General features: G+C 35.9%; 1 protein-coding gene and 1 long non-coding RNA gene across 13 annotated transcripts in view; both read right to left on the bottom strand.

The window, feature by feature from the left end:
- Positions 1-17,324, bottom strand: part of LOC127863181 (uncharacterized) — a 397,789-nt gene extending 380,465 nt beyond the window's left edge. For 3 of the 12 annotated variants that reach the window (XM_052402579.1, XM_052402581.1, XM_052402582.1), the window contains exons 1-2: positions 17,109-17,324; positions 10,079-10,781 (exon numbers count right to left, since the gene is read on the bottom strand). In XM_052402579.1, the coding sequence (XP_052258539.1) occupies positions 10,079-10,781; positions 17,109-17,242 (837 nt within the window). In that variant the 5' untranslated portion in view covers positions 17,243-17,324. Of the gene's footprint in view, positions 1-34; positions 1,850-2,003; positions 3,157-7,917; positions 7,976-8,590; positions 8,953-9,789; positions 10,782-17,108 lie in introns of those variants that run through there. The other 9 variants (XR_008040961.1, XR_008040958.1, XM_052402584.1 and 6 more) reach the window with 8 other exon arrangements.
- Positions 11,306-11,820, bottom strand: LOC127863191 (uncharacterized). The gene is made up of 2 exons (XR_008040976.1): positions 11,682-11,820; positions 11,306-11,536 (listed from the first exon to the last, which is right to left on the bottom strand). It is a non-coding gene; the product is annotated as an uncharacterized LOC127863191 (long non-coding RNA).
- Positions 17,325-18,923: the final 1,599 nt, after the last annotated feature.

Genomic DNA, 18,923 nt, shown 5'->3' on the forward strand with positions numbered 1-18,923 from the left:
CTTTGACAAAATTAATAACACTGTACGGTCTCACCTGAAGCTCAGAAGCTGAGCTGATATGCTGGCCTCGCGGATATTGTTAAGGGCCAAGTTTGAGTTCTGATAAACTTCAGGTTGAGAGTCGAAGGGCGTACTGGACCATACAACAAAACTGGGGTAATGTTTTCAAGCCTTCTTTAGTCTCAATTCAATGCAATGCCCCTTTGGCTCGGAGTGCAAAGTGCTCGTAACAAAACCGGATGTGTTTACTTTTAGCAACTTGTTTTCAATAATGGGCGGAATTCGCCTCTGAGGCGCACCACATAAATAAATTGTGCGCTGAGGACAGTCCGTAACGCTACTACTGTCCTAACTATTTACAGCAGAAACACTTCTGAATGAATCGTTTCGATTGTTCCTTGATTTGCTCTCGTTCCTTGCTGAATATATAGATGTCTCATGGTTCAAACAGAAATCTCAAACCTAAATTCAAGCACTTTTCAAGGACTTTCCAAGACCAAATATTCATTTTCAAGTCCGTAAACTGTACGTTAGTTTCCTTTAAATAAAATGCCTTTTCCATTTGCTTGGATTGGTCTTTCTTATTTAAACTTTCATCAAAAGACACTGAGTACTGAGACACTGAGTACTGTCCACTAATTAAGTTAAAGAACTATCAAGTACAGTTTTGAAATGTTCAGCTAGCCCCAAAACAGCCACATAATTATGCTTTGCTATGGTACTGTCATGGAACACAACCTGAAAAAACTTTGTAATGTTTTTATTGGAATTAAAGGATGGTTGTGTGCAAACGGTATAAATACCAAAAATACTTTCGCGTTCAACATATCATTTTTTTAAACGAATTTGTCAATGGATGTCTGCGAGTTTGATACTACAGCTGAAAGTTGCGAAGGTCCTGGAATTTGAATCTTCTATCTGCACACTCTCTGCATGTGGCTGTGCCTTCCTGGTTCGACACAGATGGGCTGTTGTTTTTTAAGTCTGTTTTAGATTTAACAGTTTTAACAATACACTGTAACTCCAATATAAAGCGCTCCGTTATAACGCTGAATCCAATATAACGCGGAGGGTGCTTGGATCCCATTTTTTCTCCAACCTTCCATTTGATTTCTGATTCAAATCCGTATTATGCAACTTCATGTATTTTCAGACAATTCAAAGATGGCGGCAATCACAGTCATGTTGATTGCTTTATTCAACCGTCCGTTGAACCGATTATAATCGCCTCGAGGTTAAACAACACCGACAGCTAATTGGTGTTAATCTGTTGTGTAATGTCAATAAAGGTGTGAAAAACTCGCGTGTCAGTGTTTATTACATGTATTCCTCATCAGAGCGGTTCAGTGCGATAATTTCCATAAGTGCAAGCGGGATAGTTATACAATTCAAGTAATTCAAAACGATTGAAACATTCTTACTTTGATATGGATGCAGTTTGACTAAATGAAATGCGCGGCTGTGAAATATACTGCCTACTGTATTAAACAACTTTTTCTGTCATTTCATTATCATTCTGGTATTTTGTCATTTAATCTTTCATTTCGTGTATAAGAAATTAAATAATGCAGACGATTTATTTACATGCGAACGCAGTGTACCGGCAATTGTTAACAGAGGTTCACTTTCATTTTCGCGCGGTATCAGAAAGTCCCTGAGAAACACGTTTTTTGCATGCGTATGACGCAATAAAACATTTTTTTTGTACATGAGTCGTATTGCATTCAATCTAAATTTAATGTCGCTCGTCCAATGAAAGCTCTGCCCCATAATGCACTGTACTCTTAACACTTCTGAAAATGGCATATATGCGTACGGTTGTGTTTACGAATTTCCTAAACATATATCGTCATTAATGTTCAAGATTATTATTTTTTAAGTGATGTTGCAATTTTCTTGGATTATCGGATTAATGTGCACATAAGAAAAGAGGTATGTATACTGTTATCGATACGATTCGGTTTATATGCATGTATTTGCGTCAACACAGCATGGCAATATACATGACCTATATTATAGGCTATTCTATACCTGTTTTTTTTATAGCGCCTTGCAGTAAATGAGCTAAAAACCTATAACGCGGATCCGTTATAACGCTGTTTCGCGGCTTGGACCCCATTGACCGCGCTATATTGGAGTTACAGTGTAGTACCTTCCTGTTTAACAAAAAACACATCGCAGGAACCCTGTTTGCTTCTCAATTTCATGTTTTCTTTGAGGGTTTTCACTTTCTTGTGGCTTTACAAAGCGCTTTCCTCCATACCCCCGACATCAATGGTCTTCATACAGACCCAACAATGTGCTTTTCGAATGTCATTTGTTTTCTGTACCCAGGAATATTCAGTTAACCACCCTGGTTTGAAACGACACTTCCCCATTGCTGCGTTTTCACTCGCTAAAATTGATCACAATGGAGAACCTCTGACGTAGCACACATAATCTGTGACGTGTACACATAACATTTTGTACTCAATTTTGTACGAAACTTATATTTCGTACTCAACTTTTTGCGCGAAGGAATCTATGATACATTTTCGTAATATTTCCCATAAGAACGATTTAAGTTTATAATTAAAGCCATGATAAAAGTAATTTTGAGCAGAAATAAACATTTTCAAGGCTTTTTTACATGAACTAAGCACTTTTCAAGCACTGTTTTAAGGCCAACCTTTGTTCAAGGGCTTTTCAAGCCTAGGACTCGTTTTCAAGCACTTTTCAAGCCCTGTGCGAACACTGTGTCTTATAAAGAATGAAACAAATTATTCAACATTTAATTCTTTGTGAGATTCTTCATGATGTCCACAGCGAGAACTAACTGTTAGTGTTAACTGTTTGCGTTACCATATGTACTGCTATAACGTCTTGCTTCTGTAACACTCATCCCACTTGGGCACTAGAGCTAAACAAAACTACTCGGGCTTGCTTGGGGAAATCTCGACGCGGACATTTTGGTTGTTCATAACAGCGCATGAAAACTTGACGTGCTGAGGATTTATTGCAGAACAGACTTGTGTAACGATGCTGACCCTTTGTGGCCAGAGGTCCAGTGGGAGGAGCTAGGGATCAGGGGAGGGAAAGGATGGTTCTGTATTGGGGCTCCTGCAGGCCGGACTTGTGCTGTTGCTTGGCCAACTCGATATCAATGCTGGTGCTCTCCTGAAAACAACAACACTAGAGTGTGGGATATGAACTTGTAATACATTTTTATATTACAATGTATAATACACTACATATATGCCTCTTGATTGGATGTGAAGGTTTTCAACAGCAAAACATAATTATCTGAATTTCTAATTTGGCATTTCATTGGTGTCTTGTCCTAAATAGCAATTAATGAAAATTAATGCAATTAAATCATTTCGTATTAAAACATTAAAAGTGTTGGCTAATGCTTTAATTACCTGTAAATTCATAATTATTATTCTTACTTTACTTTCAGTGTAATTGTATGAGCCAAATTGCCGCTCATCAATATTAGAAGCTTTCGTCCCAGATTAGCATGTGAAATCCACATAAGCAAATCATGGAGGACACTTTCTGACGATACTGAATTTTCACAAAAGAAGACACTTATTTTCAACAAAACATACCTTTAAAGAGGTAATTGTTGTCCCTAAGTAGCCTGTGCGGACTGCACAGGCTAATCTGGGACTACAATCTAAGCACATGCATTAAGCCCTATTTTATCACAGCGTGGCTCATTGATGTTTTTAGCCAGTTTTTTCCTGCATAACAACAAAAAAGAATGAAAAATCATCTTGTTAAAAATAATAAATTGTTTATTGTACTCATAATTATAATCGGTTAACTTTAACAATTCTTTCACAGAGGTTTTACTGTTAATACAAGTTTCAACAAGCAAATTCTTTGAATTGATATCCCCCGCCAATATGCTTCTGGACACAAAAGTGTTATATTTATCACTCAAAAAAGCATTTTTCCAAGATACAAAGTGCCATAACTCTGTTATAAACAGATGGTGTACAACGCCGTTTGGCGTGCATCATTCTCTTATCAATACTCATACCAAGTTTCAATGCAATCCGCTAAAGCACTTTCATGATATGGCTCCGAACGAATGGACGGACGGAAAGACAGACGGACAGACAACGCCAAAACAATATCTATCCACCTATGGCGGGGGATAATAATAAATGGGAGGCAACAACTTCATATAAATGTATTCCCAAAGTTACAAAAACACACACACCGTTTTTACCATGCCTTTACAGGTCTTTGGTGTTAAACTCTGTTTAAATTCACACTAGACAACAGTTCCAAAATAAACCATCATGTCATAAAAGTTGTAAGATATATTACAAATTAGTAAAATATGAAACAATTTAATGGCAACAACTCACTGCTGGTACATATTGACAGTTCTCTCCCTTGTTAGTGTAAGCTAAATTAATTAAAGGCCACAATTTACTACCGTAAATTTGCGGCCATAAGTCGACCTAAAAACGCTCCCAAAATTGACTTTAAAAGTCAACTCGACTTATAAATGAGGTACTAAATAAAAATAAAAACATATTTCTGTGCCGTTTTTTTTTTTAAGTCATAAATCTCCGAAGCGGAGGAATGATGACTATTAATGGTAAGGGCGACTCGTCTTTTACTTAAATGTCCGCTGATAACAAAATACTGCATGTTTACATTGGTTTTTAATTCATTAATCTTCGTAATATGTCCAAATAAAAACATGTAAAAATAACTTCGAAAATATTAAACATTTGTGACGTACGGTAAAGTGGCGAAATTTATACATAGCAATTTGTCTATTGATACATCGTCCGTTGTCTGCTAAGAACAATAGAAAATCGACTGCTGACACTTGTACCCAGTTAAGTTAATCCGTGTAAATACAAACTGTCAACAGATGCAGGTGTCTTTATGCCACCAATTATCGCTTCTCGGCCTTTTGACTAAGGTCAAAGTGTAAAGTGTAGTGTTGGCATCCTTTTGATCATTTGTCTTTATTGCGTCACGCCTAAAATAGTTATCCGTTAATGATATGCAAAACGGTTCTGCTACAAACTACTTCGGACCAATCAAAAATAATTACTCTATCGTTGGATACGCCTTTAACCAATCGCTATTGTTCAACTTCACATGGTATATTTTTTGATTGGATGAAGGTTTGGTTTCGTTGATTTATTCACAACTGTCCCACAATTTATGCATAATCGTTTTCGTAAATAAATAGATCTTATCTGAGTGAAGATTTCATTCATTGTTTGATTATAATAATATTACACACTCGCCCTGGATTATTTAAAAGTGTAACTGGACATATTAAATACACAATTACTTTCAATTAGCTGCTTAGTATTATTACATAAGACGTTTTTCCAGAATGCAGAAAATATTCCTCGGGTATCTCGTGATTTACGAATATGTATATAACAGTCGAATAGCGAGCGATGCGAGTGTTGGTAAATTCACGTGTTTCATGCATAATGGTGAAAGCGTTTTTGAGAGCAAGTTACAATTATTTTGACCATATAATGAATTTCTGCATTCAAGATTTTAACGAATTTTCACATCAATAGCACTAACATTTGAATACAAAAATATCTGCTCATAATATAAACGCTGAAAGTTATTACGTTAAATGGGAAACTAATTTTGATTTGTGAAATATATATTAAGTTCGAAATAATCAATGATATGTTATTATGATTTTGAACAATAAAATATATTTTTCGTGATAATAAATAATTGAAACGTTGAATGTTTCGTTTTAAATATATTCTTATTATTAATATCCCAAAAATGTCAACTGCCAGTGCAAAAGCCCTCAGAACCATGACTAAAACGTCACTAAAACATGTCTGAGATATTGAGGAAATTTACCCCCGACTTATGGCAGAGTCAAGGCAGAAAACCAAGTTTTTCTAGCCACATTATACCCCTCGACTTATGGCCGAGGTAGACTTATGGCCGCGAATGTACGGTAAATGATTCCCCTATATAATTCAATGTAAAAGCGTCAACTTAAAGAGAAAATAAATGCAACATTTTGAACATAGAGACCACCATAACCAAACTTTTACTGAAAGTTCATTCTAAGTTGAATCAATTTAAGCAATAAAAAAGATATGTCATGTTAAAACCAAACATTAACTTTACTCAAATCAAACTCTACTTCTTTTGCGCCTTAAATTTTGCGGCCATTTTCTAGTGCAATGTAACTGTTTTCAGGTCAAACTTGTACTTTAGTTTCTAACTTTATCATATGTCAGGGATTAAATACTGAGCACCTTTTCTTTCCCTTCCAATATATCCAAGAGATACAGCCAGAACACCAGTCTAAAGTGTAAAACATGGCTTCGAGTAAAATATGATATTTTTAGTCAGTACAGCCCTACATGAAACAATTATTTAGGATAATGTAACCTATAAAACAACCTGAACTGTTTAAAACGCAAAAAATATGCACTTCCTTATCATTTTTCATCTATCCTCAATGTGCATGCCAAATTTCAGATTGATCCTTTACGTAGAAATGTTTGAACAATGAAAATTATTATAATAATGCCTGATAAGACATATGGCTTCCATTGTCGGTGCTTAAATTTATAAAGGGCTTTCAAGAGCAAATAATATTAACTTATATAACAGAATACAGTAAATATACTGTAAACTTCTTATATGCTTTATCGAAGAAGAAATATAATATTATTAAAACGTGTTTGGGCTTCTTTCAGTGCGAATTTGTGAGTTTAGATGTGCTCAATACGAGATTCTGTACTTTTTATTATCCCTAGGCCATAGGCGGAGGGATACTGTTTTGCGTTGTCTGTCAATCCTTCCGTCCGTCCGTCTTTCCGTCCGTCCGCCCGTCTGTCCGGAGCCATATCTTGTAAGTGCTTTGGCGGATTTCATTGAAACTTGGTATGAGTATGCATATGGATAAGAGGATGATCCACGCCAAATGGCATTGTACACCATCAGTTAATAATAGAGTTATGGCCCTTTGTATCTTGAAAATGCTTTTTGTGTGTCCGGAGCCATATTTTTGAAGTGCTTTGGCCGATTTTATTGAAACATGAAATGAGAATATATATGGATAAGAGGATGATGCACGCCAAATGGCAGTGTACACCATCTGTTCATAACAGAGTTTTGGCCCTTTGTATCTTGAAACATTGTTGTTTTGAGTGTCAAATATAATACTTTTGTGTCCAGAAGCATATTGGCGTGTGCTATCAATTCAACGAATTTGCTTGTTTTAATTATTTTCCCATACAAATTTTCCAATTTAATTATTTTTCTTTACACTTTTCAATACTCGTTAACTCCATGAAGCAAAACGCATTTATTCCATGAAACTAACAAGAACGCATAATATCCCGTGAAAAAATGGTGGTTTTATGTAAATCATGCTCCTTTGTGATGGGGCCTGTTATGACTAAAAAAACAACACTGTATACACAATGAAAACTTAACACCTCCTCGCAAACAGACTCTATACAGCATTAGATGGAATAGATTCCAATCAAATAGGTTTAATTAAATATCTCACAGCTTTACAAAAACTCAAGGCCTGCATGGGAATGACAGAAATTATTGCGGTGTTGTGTTTCTGAGGTGTCTGTATCGGTAAGTTGGAAAGCATAGAGCTGGAGAAGGGTTTGAGTTATTGATCATCAAGTAAAATAAGTTGTACTGAAAACACGTGTTATATGCTGTTCCTTATGAAAATCTTATCTCAATTATGTTTCAATTAGATCTAACAAAGTTTATAACTATTATAATAGGATTTTATTCCTATAATTTGAAGTATTATAAATACTTATATTAAATGTGTTTTCCCAAATCAATGGACTTTTAGCACGAAACAAATAAAAAATCCCAAAATTGCATTTTTTCCCAAAGTGACCAAGAAAAGGCCTGACAAAGCGTCTCTTTTACCTTCTGCGTCATGCTTGTCCCCCACATCCTCAGCATCGTTGTCCCGACCCAGCAGCAACTGGAGCAGCAGAATAGCTTGATTTATTTCTTGTATGTATATTTAGGACTCACACACATTTATGTAAATGTAATAAAAATCAATAAGACATGTTCAACATCATAAAATATGGCAAATTAATAAATCTCACATTAAGTGTTACCTTTCTGTAAACATTGCGTAAAATATCAATATATACTCCTCCAAAGATTACTTAAACAATTTCATATTTTATTTAAAAAATATTCATCCATATACATTTCTTACATGGCATGTTTTATAGAAATGAAAGTCTAAAAATAGCCTCAGTTGCTATGTACATGTGCATCTTTGTACAAATATTAAATTTTCAGTTGAAATGCTTTGTTTTTTTCATGCGAAGTTTACAAGAATTAAATTTTAGGACCATAATTACACAAATGTTATGACAACAATAACATAATATGCATTACATCTAATGTTCCAACAAAAACCCTCACATTGTATAATCAGATAACAATATGTGCACATAAATTATTTGTATCTTTAACTACACAAACAATGTTGTATTGTAACATCACACACTACTATGTTCGTATGCTAAACAACACATTGTAATTAAAATACTAATCACTAATTTCAACAACTAATACATACATGTACACACTATTCCACTCTGAACACCAGGATGTTGTCGTCCAAGTCCTGTCCCACAATGATGGAGGATGTGGTGCTGCTGTAGCAGACTGACCGTGGCCACCACACTCCATGCTCCTTAGTAGCAAGATTAGCCAGCTTACTCTCTCCCTCCCAGCCCACCTGTAGTACAGTGTTGGACCAGCGTCCACAGACCAGCACCTGGCCTGCAGGGGTCACATGTAGACCACGTAGGCCACCTAGTGCTGGGTCTGTGTATGTAGCCAGGCGTGTGCCATCCCTGGCCAGGGTGACAAGCTTGTCCTGGAAGTAGCTGGTGATGTACAGCCTGTCTCCTGTGGGACTCACAGCACACTTGTCTACTGCAAAACAGAGTAACATCAAGATATTGAATTACTGTCAATGTTAAATAATCTTATTAAACATACTGCAGTGATATTGTATTACGCATATGTTGCTATAAAGGGGCCTTTACACATCTAAAATATATGCATTCATTTCAATGATTCAATAGTTAAGCGTGACAATAAACTTCAGTAGCAGAGCTATTGTGATAACCTTTGAAATGTTGAAATGCGACTAGTGAGTTAGATATGAATTGAAGCAAAACAATTACACAGATGGAAACAATTACACAAACTGAAACAATTGCACAGTTCTATCAACAGGTAAACATATTGTACATGTACAATCATGTAACAACCACAAAATTAAGACAGGGTCAGAAAGTGTCTCTTTCCCAGGAACTCAGTTTCTATTTATAGACATGCCATGTAGTGACAGTCAAAATACTTCATTACTCATGTTTATAAATCAATATTTCTGAATCTTGTTTTGGCTACAATGTACTGTAGCATTCAAAGGGCACATATGAATTATAGAACAAATATTTTATAATACATCAGCAGGTTTTCTGCTATTACATCTGAATTTTATTTTATTATCATCTCACAAAGTATGTAACTATAATTTATATTATTATTTTTTCAAAATAACAAGATAAAGGCCTAATGGGTCAATATTTGTTGATTAAAAAAATAAATCCCAACTCGGTTCATTTAGTCAATAAAAATTCCCAAATTTGTCATTGTATGGATTTAAAATAACACAATTTGACTAGACTCCTTTTCCCACAATGGCTCGAAAAATCCCTGTACATAATACACATGTTATCAGGATGGATTCACCATGATTCTTACCTGTACAATAAGCTGATCTATCTTGGTAGAGTCTGCAGATCAGTTTGCCATTCAGTGAGTATTTGTACAGTTTATGACCAGAGCTGACAAAAAGGTCTCCTTGGTGATGGGTAATACATGTACATTCATGTTGTAACTGAAACTTCCTGCCAGAAACAAGCTTTCCCTGGTTGACAGTGATAAACTGGACCTCATGTATGTTACTAGTATTCACAGCCACTGCAACCTCACTGGGTGTGATCAAACAAATGTCCAATGGCCGAGCATTCACATCCCAGTGACTCACCACCTGGTATTGCTGGTTCAGCAGCTTGACATTCTGATTATTCCAGTCTACAACCAGTACCTGCCCATCGGGAAGAACACATATGCCATTGATATAACATACATCTTTATCACTTGGTATTCTCACATTATGCTTAGTAATACTCTGGACATTAAACACCTTGCCTGACTTTCCTAGCAGAGTTAATGCCTGCTGTATTATATGCTTACATTTTATGCTGGCTATAAGGCAGAGCTCCTTATTATCTCCAATTTTCTGAACAAATTCATGGAAATGTGACAAGTCATTGTGAAGACTGGTGCATTTATGAATAGAACTTGTAATTGACCCTTTTATGCTTATAACTTCATCTCTCATCTCGTTTAGTTCCTTCACAGTAATATTATCAAATTCATTCAAGATAAAAAGAACACTCCTACACATCTCTTCTTTTAAATATTGCTCATGTCCGCCCGATGTACTCACATAACTATTACCACACTCATCTATATCATCTATATTAAAATTTAAATTGCCGCGCATTTGTTCTATCATGACTGCCCCATGTTCCTTATATGTTCTTAGCAATGCCTGAACACTGAGCTCCTGACTGATCTGAAGGCTTTTGATTTCTCCCAGAACAGTTTCCAGCTCCACTGACAGTCCCTGTAGGTCTGTGGGCTGCATGTCAGTCAGCTCATTAATTGGAGTCACTTTACTGCACTGGCTGAAATAAACAATCAATACATGTACATACCAAGGAATAGTCAGTGATATTATGTAATGCTTTAAACAAATCTACACATTTAAACAAGGGCTGTTTGTAAAACATGCATGCCCCCCATATGGGCTGTCCATTGTAGTGGCAGCCATTGTGTGAGCACGATTTTTGTCACTGTGACCTTAACCTTTGACCTAGTGACCTGAAAATCAATAGGGGTCATCTGCGAGTCACGATCAATGTACCTATGAAGTGTCATGATCCTAGGCAAAAGTGTTCTTGAGTTATCATCCGAAAATCATTTTACTATTTCGGGTCACCGTGACCTTGACCTTTGACCTTGTGACCTCAAAATCAATAGGGGTCATCTGCGAGTCATGATCAATCTACCTATGAAGTTTCATGATACTAGGCAAAAGCGTTCTTGAGTTATCATCCGAAAACCATTTTACTATTTCAGGTCACCGTGACCTTGACCTTTGACCTAGTGACCTCAAAAACAATAGGGGTCATCTGCAAGTCATGATCAATCTACCTATGAAGTTTCATGATCCTAGGCGTATGCGTTCTTGAGTTATCATCCGGAAACCATTTTACTATTTCGGGTCACCGTGACCTTGACCTTTGACCTAGTGACCTCAAAATTGATAGGGGTCATCTGCGAGTCATGATCAATCTACCAATGAAGTTTCATGATCCTAGGCGTATGCGTTCTTGAGTTATCATCCGGAAACTATTTTACTATTTCGGGTCACCGTGACCTTGACCTTTGACCTAGTGACCTCAAAATTGATAGGGGTCATCTGCGAGTCATGATCAATCTACCCATGAAGTTTCATGATCCTAGGCGCATGCATTCTTGAGTTATCATCCGGAAACCATTTTACTATTTCGGGTCACCGTGACCTTGACCTTTGACCTAGTGACCTCAAAATCAATAGGGGTCATCTGCGAGTCATGATCAATCTACCCATGAAGTTTCATGATCCTAAGCGTATGCGTTCTTGAGTTATCATCCGAAAACCATTTTACTATTTCGGGTCACCGTGACCTTGACCTTTGACCTAGTGACCTCAAAATCAATAGGGGTCATCTGCGAGTCATGATCAATCTACCTATGAAGTTTCATGATCCTAGGCGTATGCGTTCTCGAGTTATCATACGACAACCACCTGGTGGACGGACCGACCGACCTACCGACCAACCGACCGACATGAGCAAAGCAATATACCCCCTCTTCTTCGAAGGGGGGCATAATAACAAGAACTATGGAAATGGAAACTAAATGAAAGCATGATATTTTGAGGCTTAATATGGAGGGAGAGCTTATACTTGCACATGCCTGTCTGTCCTTCCAACAGTGCAACTTTTATGTCACACGTTACTCAACAAGTATTCCAGACACTTTACAAAAACAACTAAAAATGGCACGGCAGAGGCCGACGGGTATCCCAACGCAGCACGTATTGCCTTAAAAGAAGTTCAGTATCAATTAGAAGTGAATCGGTGTAGAAATGAAAAAGTTAATGTAAAATAACCTAAACAAGTGCTGTCAGAGGACAGCGCGCTCGACTATTCGAGTGCTTGACAGTATAACGTAAGCCATTATGGGGTAATTGTTCAAATAATTTAATAAGATCAAAGTAATATATTCCGCAATGTATTGAACATTTGTAAAGACATTAAACAAAGTAATAAGATTTTATTTCAAATTTGATAGTAATAGCTTGGGTGGAAAGTTTGTACGGTCCTTCAAAAATAAAGTAAACAAGGCAATTGTCAAGCAATCTAGTCCCCTACTGGCTCCACCATTGTCAGAAATTCCACCATTTTCAGAATGTTATTTCATTTGGTTGCCATAGCAACCACAATTTTTGACTTAGGAACAAAATGAAATGACGTGCATAATGTCCATATTTCCATCTATCCATGTTGCAAGTTTCATGAAAAAATATTAAGAACTTTTAAAGTTTTTGCAGGATTCAGAAAAGCGTGACAGACTCACAGACAGACGCACAGACAGACTCACAGCCAGACACACAGAGCGCAAACCATAAGTCCCCTCCGGTGAAACCAGTAGGGGACAATAAATATTTGTATTTTAGAGGGGGTATAATGTGGGGTGTGGTAATTTATTAGATGATCTTTCGAAAATAAAGAATTTTTTTTTTGGGGGGGGGGGGGGTTGGGGGTGGGGGGCAGGGATTCTGGGTTGGGGCGTGGGGTATTATTTGGGTGGAATTCATTGTGGTATTCAGGTAAGTGTTGTTTTGTCAAATTATTAATACAAGTTTATCATAAATAAAGAAGTTATGGCAATTTAACTAAAATTTACTCTTGACCTTGAGAGTCATGGTCATTCAAAGGTCAAGGTCAAATTGAACTTGGCAGGTACAGTACCCTCATGATAGTAAGAAAATATTTGAAGTTTGAAAGCAATAGCTTTGATACTTTATAAGTCAAGTGGATCTAAACACAAAATTTAACAAAATATTCAGTTACTAAGACAAAAAGGGCCATAATTCTTACAAAATGCTTGATACAGTTGTCTGCTCTTGTTTATAGGCTGGGGTCATGTTGGTAAAGAAGTTTGCAAAATGTGAAAGCAATATGTCAAGGGACATTGAAAATATTTGAGGCGGTACGTAAACTTTAACATAGATTTATCAAAAATATGCATATTCTAAGTAAAAAAAGGGCCATAATTCTTACAAAATGCTTGATACAGTTGTCTGCTCTTGTTTATAGGTTGGGGTGATGAAACATGAAACAAGAGATGTGTTTTTCAGAAACACAATGCCCCCTATTGCATCGCGTTGAAGCCATAAATTTGACATTTGACCTTCGAGGATGACCTTGACCTTTTACCACTCAAAACGTGTAGCTCCATGAGATACACATGCATGCCAAATATCAACTTGCTATCTTCAATATTAAAAAAGTTATGACCAAACTTTAACGAAGGTTAAAGTTTAAGGTAAGAAAAATAAATGATATTTGACCTTTGACCTTGAAAGATGACCTTGACTTTTCACCACTCAAAATGTGCAGCTTTGTGAGATACACATGCATGCCAAATATGAAGTTGCTATCTTCAATAATGCGCAAGAAATCAAACTTTAACCAAGATTAAAGTTTTGGGACACACACATACAATGAATGAATGAATGAATGAATGATGAATGAATGAATGAATGAATGAAGACAGACAGACAGACAGACAGACAGACAGACAGACAGACAGACAGACAGACAGACAGACAGACAGACAGACAGACAGACAGACAGACAGACAGACAGAAAAGTGTGACAGACTGACGGACTCACAGCTAGACTCACGGACACACAGAGCGCAAACCATATGTCCCCACCGGTAATACCGGTAAGGGACAAAAACAAATAACACCTAGAGTAAGGGGAATTTTGACCCCAGCGTCAATCTTCACGCTAATTTTTTTGGCAAAATAGACCTTCGGGCTAATCAGATGGAATTTTGAACAGCCCGAAGACATGTTTGATAGCCCGAAGAGGTCAATATAACTTTTTTGGCCAGGAACACCAAAATAGTTATTAACAATCAGAAAATCTACTTCCATTAGTAAAAACAGATGCATGTGATTACAGTAATAAAGGATATTCTGTTTCCTGTTGAAATGCATTTTATACAAAATGCACCAGATGATTATGCTGTTTATTTTAACTTTATTATTACACATGTTCTCATTCAATGATTCCATTAATCAGTTTGACCGGTGTTTGGTTTTATTTAAAGCAAATTGATTATTATTGTATTATTACTAGGACAATGGCCGGTAAATTTCCGAATTGTCGGCATGTGGCTTCAGAACAAAAAGACCACCGTTTGTGTTAATTGCCCAATCTACCAAATGACAATGTCTGCTTCTTCAATTTACTCCCGATGTTTTGATAAGCAATGATGTGTCAACCGTGAAAAGTATTGTATATTCGTAAGCAGATTATAAGTAGCAAAGTAGGTCACGTAGCAGAAAGAGATTACAGAATAAACGAAAGTTCTACAATTATTAATAATTAGTTGAAAAAAACGTCTCCTAATACGCAAGAATAATTGAGTAAAACATATGGAAATCTATCTGTATTAAGGATCAATTTGTTTGTAAACCAATGCGTACAATATCCCTTACAGACTCTTTTATTTTTATTGAAAAATTACTTCGTTCATTTTTCATGAATTATAAATACATTTTCGAAAAACACTTCTAAAATTAAATACGCTTCTAGATTAGTCATTATTTTAAAACATTACGAAGTGACCGATGCGTTAACATCCCGAAACGTGATCTACGCATGGTCAGTTTGAATAATCTCATCTCAATTGGGCATCATCATTACTTTAAATAGCAACCTAGCCGGATGTTTACACAACAGTTAAAAAAAAATGGCGGCCGCATGTGTTCATGCAATTCTTTAAAAGTAATGTCATTTTAGGCATTTAAATAGCGAATTTAATCGTGCCTCTTAAAAACGGGTATAAATCAGGTTATTGATATAACGCTCAAATATTTAATCGACCTGTCGGGCTATTTTATAAGCATTTAGGATCGACCAACTGGCCCAAGAATCGACTTGGGCTTCGGGCTTGTAGGCTTATTCGAAGACTGCCCCAGCGTCATGATTTGATCAAACTATGTAGAGGACCACATAATGATGTTCAACACCAAACATTAAACCCCAGACCCTTGTGGTTTCTTAGAATACAATTTTTATGGTTATTTACTACATCAGTCTAATTAAATCATTTGACACATAGGCTTGGTTAGTTTTGATCCCAGACACATGATTTGAGCAAACTTTGAAGAGGACTACCATACTTTGTTACACACAAAATATCAGTTTTAGAGAACTTTTTTTGTTGAGATAAACAATAAAGGTGTTTATACATCTGATCACTTGGGGTGGCAAGTTTTGACCCCATCAACATGATTTGAAACAAACTGAGCAGAGAACCACTTTAAGTATTACATGCAAAATAACTAACAATCTAGGACCCTGTGGTTTCTTAGACGATTTGGTCAACATGTATATACTCACTGACAGATCAACTGATCAGAACAACCTCACAAAATGCTCACAACTCTTGCATACCTGACTAAAAAAGTACATGATATTGGCTTACATGTTTCAGATATCTACTTTTCACAAAGTATTAATAACGTCCAGAAGAATCATTAGACCATTTAATTAACATAGGTTCAGTTGTTCATGAAATTGTGTGCAAACACGAACAATTTCATATAATATTGTCTCACTTATTGTTAACCAAATGGCAAAAAGCTCAATGAAATTTAATCAAAGCAGATTTATTTTTTTTATCTGTGTGCATGTCCCTTTATGGTATATTGTAACTGTTTGATAATAGGTTAACATGTCAACCCTTAAAAAAGGTTTCAACTGTTTTGTCAATTCTGATCATTATTTTCTGAGGTCTAACCTAGAAACTAGTTACTAGTCAAACAGACAAAAGGATGGGCAGACAAGCATGGAGTATGACAGATATAATAAGCAGAGAATCTTGATTTACACACAAGTTAAATCAATTCCATCGAAACACGAAATCAAACTTTATATTGATTATCAATAAAGTGATACATTAAGCTCCCACCCGGTTGGAGAACATAAAATATATACATTGATAAAAAGGTTGCCGTGGTGTAATGGATATGGTGTCCGCCTAGCGACTGGGAGGTCACGGGTTCGATCCCCACCATGGGAGCGTTCTTTAGATCTCCCCCAAAGACACCAAGTACTGGTTCTAGGCCCAGGAAACGGACTTGAGAGCGTTTATATAAGCCTTAGGCTTTCGATGCAATCGAGCTAAAATAAATAGGTTTAAACTAAAAAGGTTTATTGTTTAATATAAGAAGTGGCCTGAAAGCCAAGTCTGCGGACTGGTCATTAAGTAACTGTATGTAAATTTGTTCTATCTGCAAAAATGTCATAAATCAAAGTCGATATTAATTGACTGATTTTGTTAATTTATAGTTAAGGATAACATTAGAATGGGACAATGATTTAAGTTTTCTTGAATTAAGTTATTGAAGATTTGAATTACATCTGTATAGTTATTATTAAATTGATTTAAAAATGGCATTATAATTATAATAAACATCTTTTTCAAACAGTAAGTAAATTAAAAGTTGACCAACAAATAACACGCATGTAATCATTAGGAAATAAAAATAAAGAAACTGCTAACAATAATCTCAATGACTAACTATGGACGCTGGTAATTTCATCATACAATTCCAGTATTTATAATACTGATAAACAACATAATTATTCATTATCAGGTACCTGTGATTAAGCTCAACACATCTGGAGCAGCACAGCTCACTATGGCCATTGCACAATGCTGTTATTGTTTCATTATTGTGTATGTTGCATGTTATGAGATAATTCTCCATTTTCTTAGAACGTGGCCACTTCATAATTTTATCCTTTCCATAAGGAGATTTTTTATTAAACCACCAACCATGCTTTCTATGAGAGTGAATACATGGTTTGCAGTAATACTTGCGACATTTATTACAGTAAAATTCTGCATCTATTTCTACAGACCGTTTTTTCTCGCAGATTGTACAACAATAATATTTAACCAAATCAAAATTTCTAGAAAATGCAGATGTCGCCATTTTGATAATTCACTTTCAACAAACAAGATTATACAATCTAAAATCAATTGAAATATTTATGTCCAAGAATATGTTTACAATAAATATCCCAGAAAACACACACAATTATTATTTAACACAGGCAAGTAATATGAAATTTTGAACTGAACTGAACAGCAACCAAGTTAACCGTCAAATGGCGATTGTATTATAGGAGTAAACAGTGTAACTATGTATACTGTCACCTGACTATAGGGTACTGAGTATATTGATTGCTTTAAACTGCAAAAAAACAAGCTTTGTAGATAAACACTTTAAACCAGATTGTTTAACACACCACATTTTTAATTGCTCTAATACATGACATGTTATGATAATATAATTATAATGATAATACAGAATCACTTCCGCTTCCGGTGGTATCAAAACACAAAATAAGATGAAGTAAAATATAATTTTTTTTAGTGATCTCAGTCATATTTTATGTTGAAATTGAATGGATAAATGTGTAGGATAAAGAGCAAAACGCAAGTATGACAATTAAGAAAACTACATCATAAAGACATTAGTAGTTTGTTTGACACTTTTTCCTCTACCGGTATAATGCGGCAGGTGGGGTATCGAATTTATTAAACAAAATTTAGATTGGAAAACTGGTTTAGTACCTACCTACCAGTTTACAGTTAGTTCGTCACCCATGACTGAACAGTCTAATTGTTGAATTACCTACCAAACAACAGTGTGACAAGCAATTGAGAGCGTTGTTTTTCTTTTATCGTGATTGTAGTGATTACAGTAAAAATAAAATCACGCGGTTATGACTACAAACAATGAACAAAAGACCCCATTCATCAACAGCAAGTGAAAGTGCTTTAACAGACGATAGCCGTTTAGAACCACCAGTTTTTGAAACACCCGTAGCATCAAAGCAAAATAAGAGACATAATAAAAAGAAAAAGAACGACAAAGCTATATCAAACCAGAAAAGCCTGACTGATTTCATGACAAGTAAAAAAACGGAACTGCCAGCAGATCAATCGCAATCATTGATCGAAAAGCGCTTAAAAGAGATCAGCTCAAAATTGTCAAATGTACTAACAAAAGATGACAGCTTATTCATAAAAAATATCATAAGGGAAACGCTCGAAAAACTTAAAGAGAAACTTCTGGGCTTAGTGATGAAACGAATCGAAATAATCGAAGGGAATATGTTCGAACAAGCAAAAGAGGTCGAGTCGCTCAAAAAACAAATCGAGGAAAAAAATCTGGAAATTGACTTGTTAAAACAAAAAGAACAATCCTCAGAGAAAGCGCCCTGGAACAGTACGGTCGACGAAACAGCGTCCGAATTACTGGCCTTCTGAATGACACCGAAAACCAAACTTCAAATGCCGTTGCTGAACAATCGGCTAATCTGATAAATCAAAAATTGGGAATATGTATAGAATATAGAGACATTGATGTGGCACATAGGCTCGGAAAATACATTCACAATAAA

The sequence above is a fragment of the Dreissena polymorpha genome, unplaced genomic scaffold, assembly GCF_020536995.1.
Source record: "Dreissena polymorpha isolate Duluth1 unplaced genomic scaffold, UMN_Dpol_1.0 chrUn002, whole genome shotgun sequence".
Taxonomy (NCBI): Eukaryota; Metazoa; Mollusca; class Bivalvia; order Myida; family Dreissenidae; genus Dreissena; species Dreissena polymorpha.